The 9,602-nt window shown below is 35.8% G+C and overlaps 1 protein-coding gene across 4 annotated transcripts in view; it reads right to left on the bottom strand.

Moving 5' to 3' along the window:
• Positions 1-587: 587 nt before the first annotated feature.
• Positions 588-9,602, bottom strand: part of MLC1 (megalencephalic leukoencephalopathy with subcortical cysts 1) — a 20,102-nt gene continuing 11,087 nt past the window's right edge. For all 4 annotated transcript variants that reach the window (XM_017818262.1, XM_017818260.1, XM_017818264.1 and 1 more), the window contains 7 exons: positions 8,239-8,340; positions 7,268-7,339; positions 6,679-6,795; positions 5,893-5,949; positions 4,693-4,815; positions 3,098-3,265; positions 588-1,155 (listed from right to left, as the gene is read on the bottom strand). In XM_017818262.1, coding sequence (XP_017673751.1) covers positions 1,081-1,155; positions 3,098-3,265; positions 4,693-4,815; positions 5,893-5,949; positions 6,679-6,795; positions 7,268-7,339; positions 8,239-8,340 — 714 coding nt within the window. In that variant the 3' untranslated portion in view covers positions 588-1,080. The remainder of the gene's footprint in view (positions 1,156-3,097; positions 3,266-4,692; positions 4,816-5,892; positions 5,950-6,678; positions 6,796-7,267; positions 7,340-8,238; positions 8,341-9,602) is intronic.

Here is a 9,602-nt window from a genome sequence, read left to right as displayed (position 1 = left end):
GGGTTAATCGCCCCTTTCTGGGTCGCAACAGGTGCATTGCACAGACTCTTTATGTCTGAGTGCATATGCTATATCAAATGGGCTAGGGATACCGCTTTCCTAAATTGTTAAGTAATTTAGGTTTATAAGTAAGTTACTGTCATAGTACAGTAAATCACAAAAGAATCCTTGTTAAATTAAATGTAGTTAAGTGCTGTTGGAAATTCTAATAGCGTTTGAAATCTTTGAAGTCATACACACAGTTTAGCCAGAAGGAAAAGGCAATCTGTATAGGGGATGGTCCTTGTTTCAGGGCAGCTACATTCTGTAAGTTTTAAAGATAGTTAGGAAAAATAAATAAATAAAAAGTAATATACCTAAAAATGCATTTTCATATGTGAACAAAACTCTTTTAATATCAGTAGTATCTCCTATTATTTGGCTGATTGCTTCTCTGGTATTTTTTTTTTTTTTGTTGTGGCTACTTGCTTTTGTGCTCCAGCACTCAGAAAAAGCCTTTTCCTCCTTTAACAGTCCAGAAATTGAAGCTTAATGGGAAAGAATATTCTGTTTTCACCTCTCCAATTAGAATGTCAATCCACATTCTCGAGTTTCCACATAATAAAGACTTTTATTTATATAAAAGCAATAAGATGCAGAACAACTTTACAACTCCTACAAAAGTGAAGTATAAGCAAAAACATCAATTATGACTTGTACTCATAACTTTACAAAAGCATTTATCAGTCACACTGACTGCATAACTGCAGTTATAACAATCTCTTGCAAATATAAGAAGCCTACTACATAATTGTAATATTTTACTTTGCCATCAGCATAAATCCATGTGACTCATAACCTTTTTCTAAAGGTATCTTATAAAGCAACACTAGACTACAGATACCAACAGAAAAGACAGATTTGTTAAAAATATTATCAACATATTTCAAAACTAATAGAAGACATATTATTTACTGTGTTATTCCACGGCTCTTGCTGCTGTAACTATATTGCCATTTAAAAATTGAAAAGTTTTTAAACCTTAACAGTTGATTTACTGTATTGGATTGTGCTGTACTGGCTGCATTTGTAGAATCCAAACTACTGAGCCATCTGTACCACAACTGCTTTCCAGGCTTTATCCTTGTCAAAATCCTTTAATGTATTATTGGAAACCTAAAAGAAAACACATTTCAGACAAATGGAAACATGAAAAAAAGCTTTGGTTAAAAACCTGGAGTTCAAGCAAATAAATATCTGACAGAAGCTAGGAGAATGAAAATGTGAATAGTTACAGCCAGAGCTATTAAAATGTTCTATACACTGTAAATTGTATGGTTTTGTATATAGTAGAGTTTACATTTAGGGTATAAAATATAATAGTGTAAACTGTATAGTACTTGAGACATTTGGGTCAAAAAAGCTTGGCCTAATTCCTATTTTAAACACATGACTTTGAACATTTTTTCAAGATTTTTGCTAATATGTGACTGAACCCTGAATCTCTAATCCCAAAGACAGAAGCAGCCCCCTGTGGTACAAATGAAGCAAGATTTATCTACATATATGCAAGTAAACCAAGGCTTGCCTAAGAATACGGACTTTTGAGAAGCCAAAGGGACCTAAAACTTCTCATGTAACATTACCCATGTGTTTAGATATTAAAAGCTAAGCAAAAAGGTGTAGCTTTTGTGGAAAAAGTGCTCCTTTTAGCATTTAACTCGCACCCAATTTCTGAGTGACTCACAAACTAGGATAATTTTATACATAATGCCCAGAGGAGATCTGTTTAGCCATGACATGACTATGCTCCAAAATGTGACTTGAAGCAGTGGAAGTGCTGCTATGCTTCATCTTTTATAGAGAATGAAACTTTCAGGACACAGATCCAGAAAATAAACAACCTACACCAAATGCCCTCAGCAGCTTGAGGGGACATAAATCCACAGCTTCCACTTTCCATTACCAACTGTACATCAACTTGACTGATTTCAGTTCCTGTTTCCAGTGCTATCTATCCAGTGCTGTTTCAGTGAAGACGCTCTTCCTAGAGCAGGGACTGAATCCAACACTCTCTTTCTAGCACTAACCCATGCAGTAAGTGTGAGTTACTCTCTCAGAGTCTTTAAGGACACAGTGCTTGGCTATGCACAGCAGAGGTGAGGAAAGCCTAAGGGCTACAGTGTTGTGGTAGGAGATGAATGTAGTTACTGTACATAGGCTGAAGAAAGCTGGGATCTTCCAATCCCTGAAATAGGGCTCAAGTTCTGAATGATTATATGGAGAGTGGTAACAGTACCACCATGCTCTAAAAAAACAATGTGCCAAATCTGTATCTGAAAGAATGGCTGGAACATGTGCGTGCAGGCAAGAAATGGAGGGATATCTCACTTCTGATCTGTATCACCAGCTTTAGTAGTGTAGTTAAGACATGGAGACACCTGGAATTCCAGGCATGCTGCTGGGCTCACTGCTTCATACTGTCCAGCACAGGTAGAAGCTCACTTATCTTAACCATTGTTGTTCCTATGCTCCACATTCTTAACTTTCCCATTCAAAGTTTAGGGAATTTAAGTGAACTAACTTGGCTTAGTAAAGTCACTGCCTTACAGAAGGCCTTGAAAAAGTACAACTACATCAAGTATTCTCATTCCATAGCCCATAACTTCTGCTTGCACTGGAAGAGTTAAATCCATTTCTTTCTTAACAGATGCCTCTGTCCTCATGAGAACAGTCATGCGAGGCCCATTATCTTTTCTGTGACTTCATTCTGACGTATAAATAGTGATTATGTATCTGCATCCTGTGGAGCAGGACTAACATTTTATTTGAGTACAATGATGGATCACGTCTGTAATTGTAATTGGGAGACCACACTACAAATAAGAAAAAAAAGAAGATTTAACCTTACAACTGTTTTTCCCATAACAGGATTTGTCACAGATTGACAACTTGTCACAGTTACCATCTAACCAGCAAAATATTATCTCTTCATTACAAAATTCACAGTTTCACAGAGCAGCTTTTAATTGGGATCTGAATTAAATACCATAAAACATTAGCAGAAAAAAATCTTTTAAAATACATATTTTCAAATTTTATGAGTATAAATACATACCTCTGTTGTTCTGTATTCCTGCTTTTTAACCTGTGCTGCTGTCCATGACGAATCTTGTAGTTTCATTTTTGTCTTGTAATTTACACACTGTATTACAGTTCCAATAGTAAGGCATGCCTGAATTAGCAGCATCAACATCAGAAGCAACAGGAGTACATCATAAGATTGCTGAAAATAGACATATGTTGTTAACTAATTGAATAAAATATTTTATAATGTTCCCACCTCCATAACCTTTAAGATTCATATCTAGATTTTTTAACTCAAATTATAATTTAGCTTATTTCAGCATGAAATTTCAACTGAAATTTTACTGTCTAAGTTTGCTGAAAGTAGAAGAGATTGATGATTTTTAAGAAAATGTTAAGTTGCATATGTCTCTAGAAATAAAAGAGAACTTAGGAAACTATCCACTAAAACACAGCACCTCACTGGTGGTTCCGACCTAAGCAATGTCACAGCTATGTCTGGGCCTCAACCTGTGCCTTGCTGGCTCTGAACTTGCCCTGTTGACCTGAATTCCTAGATGACCTTGGATCTGCCTCACTACTGTGGACTTGTCTGGCAACCACTGAACCACTAGCTGAACCTGGTTACCATGGCTGGACAAGTCTTGCTTTTCTCTTTCTCTGGGTACTGTAGGACTGCACTCCTTGCCAATGATGTTACTGTCCTTTGTCACCTCTTGCTCCATTGTTCACCCTCCTGTGCAGAGCAACCCACTCTTGCTGTATCCAGACACAACGCAGACTAAGAATGTAAGAAGTGCTCTGCAGGGTCACAACAACTGTCTAAATAGTGCAGTTGTCTGTCTCCAACACGTGTGACAGGAAAAGCTACTTAGAGTAGGTAAGTTGTGGTCACTCCCTCAGGTCCAACAATACCCTATGCTCCTCAAGTATCAGAACAGGATCACATACTCAAAAGCTGGCTTTCCAGTCCCTGAGTTATCAAATTAATAAATATTTTCACGCTTTTCTTCTAAAAATACAAGACTACTTAATGACTAGTGGATACTAAGAGTAAAGACTCTTATTGACACTGGTCTAATGCCCATAAATGGTTCTTTGAACATCATCAGGGATCGCTAAACACTTTGCCAGTACAGTCCTAGAAAGCTCTTCAGGAATGAAAGGGAACACTTCATATTGAAATGCTTTGAATTTGTAAACTTTTTTCTTCTCTGTCCCAATCCAGGCTTTGAATGAATCCAGATGTAAGCTTACATTCCCAACTGTTGGTAAACATCCTAAGAAACAGAAAATGTATTCTTCAAGTAAACCTAGAATCTTTAATTTAAATACTACACATTTATAAAAACCTCGAGGAGTCCAGCATATTGCATATTATTTTTACTGTGTCTTTAAAAAAACCCAGGATGTTATTCTAACCTATAATTCCAGGGTGCCAATGGATGTAACATACTTAATTTATATCATAAGTTAAATAAGAGTTTTTGAATAATTTCTATAACATACTATTCGATCTTTATAATGCAGCACCTTGTCTTCATATACTCCCTAATTCATTCCTTGCTACAGTCTTACTATTGCAATAGATACAGGTTAATTTTTCAATTGCATAAAAACACATACTTTAACAGCAGGTGGATAATTTTTAAAGATGTCAACAACTTGCATGATACTGAAGGATAAGTATGCAGAAGCAGTGAACAACAATGGAGAGGTAACACTGCTAATGGCAATCAGGACCTCAACCTAAAAAATAAGATAATAGATAATAAATTAGAATTAAAAACACTGGTTTGTGAGTTGTATCTCCTTGAAGTAAGCATAACAGAAGCATGTAAAGGTGCATAAGATTACACATATGAGACAAATATTAAGAGCTATCCACATTTTGTGGAAATACAGAAGCAAGCTTTGAATACATTAAGTTTCTAGCCAAAATACTGTTGTTTTGTAACTCATTTTTCATTTAATACAGATGGTGATGTTTTTATTCTATTTAAAAAGTGCCTTTCACATGCACATAAAGGAAGTAATATCAGTATTGGTAGGAAGAGAGGCAGTATAGAGGCATCATATATTCTTCAATTTATACGAAATAATGAGAATTAGCAGCAGATATTGCAGACTTACAACATATAAAAAACTTATGCAATTAAATTGGAGTGCCTTCAGGCAAATTTATTGCCATACAGCAGAAGCCTAGTTGCATTCAAATATCAACCCTACAGGATTATATTCTAACTTCAGTTGTGGTCAGACATCATTACTCATTTAAATACATTTGCATGACTACTACTTAGAACATATGTTTTATGGAGCCTTAACTACACATCTGGGACATTCAAGGAATAAATGAACTCCATTGAATGTTCTTAGTCCTTGATGCTAGTCATGAAGATGAGGAGTTTGTTTAAAATAAGTTCTAGGTCCAGTGCAGCCTGCACACCTAATCTTCTTTCAGAACCCACAGTTCATAATGAAAGGAGAGGGAACAGAGAGAACCTCAGTTCAGGAGCCTGAAAGCACTTCTGGGCATACAATATGAGGCATGTCATTTTTCTATAGAAAGAAACAGTACAAAAAAAACCCTCAAACCACAAACTTTTGAATTCTTTTCTAGAATTGGTGGAATTAAGCCTCCAAAGGACCTACCAGAGTTCTTTTCAGGGATATCAGCTAACACTTGTGCTACATAGTGCTCTCACATTTTGTAGAAGCAGCTAAAAACAAGTGAGTAAACTTGAGTAGTGCCCACTATCACAGGCAGGCTTTCTTAGCATTGTTACACTCTAATGACAAAATCCAAGAATTTTACAAACTTACCAGACATTTACTTGGATATTCAGCAGCTACATGACTTGCAATAGCACTTGGAAAGCACTAAACAAAAAAGTGTAACAAAATAAGTATTTACCTACTTGAAAATTACAAAAATTGCAACTGAGTTACAGTAATTCCCACCAGTCACAGCTTTTTTTTTTTTGGGGGGGGGGAAATTCTGAATGCTGAAAAGTTTGTTTATAATCTTTCCATTTCATGATGAGGGATTTTACAGATACATTAACAATACATAAACATAATGGTCATTGTCTTCTTTCTCAATCAGTTCATTCATGGCAAGCAGAGTGGCACAGCATCTTTTATGAATTCACTGCTCCTGGGTACAGGCTGTTATTAGTGATAAGCGTTACCAATCATAGATTCAGGCTTTCAAAACAGTTAAGACTGAAAAGCTAAACAGGATGTTCTAAGGATTCTACCATGCTGAAACCAAACTGAACTTCTTATTTTGCAGCCTGAAACATTCTAAAACCTATGACTTTTTTGACAAAACATTTCTAATACCCTTGTTTTATTACACATTTCCATTTTACTTAATTGAGGATTGAAAATGCATCAGAACATTTTAATAGAATCAAAGTATTGTAAATCAAAATAGAACAAGAATATTGCATAAATATATTAAGTATGTTGAAGTACTAATTCATTTGCTAAGCAGCAATTGCCAATTAGTATTAGAGCCAAATAAATATTCCAGTAGGGAGAGGAAAAATGAAAAAGAATTAAAGACATTGTTTTAAAACAGTATTTTCCATTTGCACTACTTACAGCAACTAAGATCCAAAAGAATGTTACTGAGAGATATGGACCTGAGACTAGAACATCCATATTCAAAGCAATTATTCCACCAAATACTGATGAAATTCCAATAATCACCTCAATTACCTAAAACAAAGAAAAGCACACAAATTATTAACAGTGTATTTGAATGCGAAATTTCCTATTTGCATACAGAAAGGAACTCATTGGAAAGAATAAAATGCATTTATGCTACTAGCTATGAAGACAGTTGATGTTTTTGACATCTAAAATATGGCAAAACTCGAGCTGGCTTAAGTGAAAACAAGATCAGCTTCATTATACATATTTATGCTTTCATTTATTAGCTTCACAGAACAACAGTTCAGTTTACACCATTTATCATAAAGTCATTAAGTAGTCTCCTTCCTATTATAAATGGCAGTTACTTACCTGCAATATTCTAAAAGGAAACATTTTAAGAGAGATATGTCTCATTTCTGTCTTTATTCTTTCAGCTCTTACCTACACTGATCTCTTCCTGACTTTAAAGAACCTTCGCACTTAGAAAGATGAAATAACAAAATTATTTAACGAAAGAAAGCAACACTTTTCTTACTGAGTATGACTTCAGAACTCGAGCAGGAAAGCTGACATTGCTCAAAACAATGGCACTGTCATATGCAGTATTCTAGAGGGGAATAAAAAAATCATGATCGAAAATATACAAAGCAATACATTTCTTTCTAATATCAACCTGCTACAGATCCTAACAGTGGTATGCAACATCTGGTTGGTCCATAAGAGGTAACAGTGACACATCATGGTGTTTTCCAGTGTTAGACCACATCAATTACATTAGAAACAAATTAAGTAGTCCCAGATTAGTCACCATTCAACAATGAAATATCATCATCTTGTCTCCCTTTTCCACCTTCAAAAACACACTTTCTTTCTGAGCCTTCAGATTTTACAGATGTGGATAACAGTAACCAAAGGAGGACAGGACACTACACAACCTTATCAATCAATATTTCCACTGGAATACAAAATGGCATAGCATGTTTGCTTGAGTATTACCTAAAAGAAGTACCGTTGTAGAAAAATGAGGGCAGGATTTGGGAGAGCACTTGTGACTAAAGGAAATTTTATCTATAGCCCCAAATTCTGAAGCCAAGATTCATTGTCCAGATACCACTAAACTGGCATATGCCACAAATACTTTCTCTGCATCAGGCTTCAAAATGGCATTGTTTGCATACGTACAAGTCACATACTCCAATGTTTCACATATCATTAAGTTTTGTTTTACAAAACAGAAATAAAGCATTTGCCATGCCTGTTCATAAAATATTCAAAAAACCCTGTGCTGTATAATTTGCAACAGGGCATTTTGCAGAGGGCTCACTGCACTCCTAAAAGATAGAAGAGACAATTACTGTTTAGTATAGTACTTTTATTTATTGTTCAAATCTAGTTTTAGCATGCAAAGTTATACACTGCAGTTGCCAGTAAATTAACAATGTATGTAATAGAGGAAAAGTGGAATATTTTTTAACACACACACACACAAACTTTAAGGGTACCTACTTTCTTTCTTGTACAGCAGTCTTCAGTAGACCTAGCTGAAATGATCACAGTAGTTGCCATGAAGATTTCCAGCAGAATAAGTAGAATCAAGTTGAAATTTATCTGTCAGTAAAATCCCAGACATAAGTGAGTTACATGTCCCATATTAAAAATAAGGAGGGGGCTGAGTCTAGCAGGATCCAGCAGGCTGTCTATTTTCTGTGACATCTAGACATATCTATTGATTAGATACTTTGTTAATCATTTTCTTGGCTCTTGCGAGAACAACATTTAGCTGCCTACATAATACACAGAATGCTTAACCTAAGAAAGAAACGCTTACTTCATTTATAGAAATATTATGCCTGAATATTAACTGTCTTCCAGAAGAGCAGTTAATGACAAGATAATGATTGCTGGGTACTTCTGCATTTTGCAGGACCTTCCATTTGAAACCAGAACACTGCAGCAAATGATGGAATATTCTTAGGGGAAGGAGGGCCACAGGCTCCCAATCCCTATGTTGCAATCCCAAATCGTGCAATACCATACTGGATTATGAACTAAAACACAGTCCAAAGAACTAGGCCAAGGATTCTAATTCTGTGTCCTGCTTAGTGTTAGCAGAGCATTGATGAACACTCTTCATGGTTTCATAACTCTTGCAGGTCTAACAGACCACATTATTGTGCAAAAACATGGATGCTGGCATCGCTCATATTCAAGAGACAAATAAGTGAATGCAATACTTAACATCCATCTTCTGTTCCTTATTACTCTCATGAAAAGAGGTAGATACCTACTCTACATGGACTGAATAATTCCCTAGAGGCACACAAGTTAGGCAGAGTGGATCTCCCTTTCTTGTGTTCAAAAGCATCGTATTTTTCCACTGACAGCCCAAGAAAACATTTGGTAGTTCAGTCAGGCCACTGGGGCAAAGTAGCAGAAGTTTAGGGAGAACTGCCTCCATCCAGAACCTATGCAATTAAAGCAAACCATTGTTCAATGACTTAGAACAGAATTATATTGTTCTCTCATGCCAGACCTTCTTTGTAAATGATCAGATCTGTTTTTCTCTGACATATATCTTGCAGCACATGTTTTTTGAAAAAGATAGTAAGTGGCAGATTTGAGAAGCTTTTTTGGGCACTGAAATTCAACCTTTCTCAGGAAATCTTAATTGGAACTATGTGCCTTGCTGTACACAACAGACTGTACAGTTGTACTAAAACCACAAACAGCAATAAATGCCATAGCAGTAAACTCCTAGAGAAAGTGCTACAATGAAGAATATAGGCCTTATTTGGCAAAAGAAGAGGTGTCAAATGTGTGGCCCACAGAACAATTTAATCCAGACTATAAATTCCCACAATTTAGATGTG

This window comes from Lepidothrix coronata, unplaced genomic scaffold (genome assembly GCF_001604755.1).
Source record: "Lepidothrix coronata isolate B3197 unplaced genomic scaffold, Lepidothrix_coronata-1.0 Scaffold66, whole genome shotgun sequence".
NCBI lineage: Eukaryota > Metazoa > Chordata > Aves > Passeriformes > Pipridae > Lepidothrix > Lepidothrix coronata.
The sequence above is the reverse complement of the archived record's forward strand: the minus strand, read 5'-3'. Positions and strand labels throughout refer to the sequence as shown.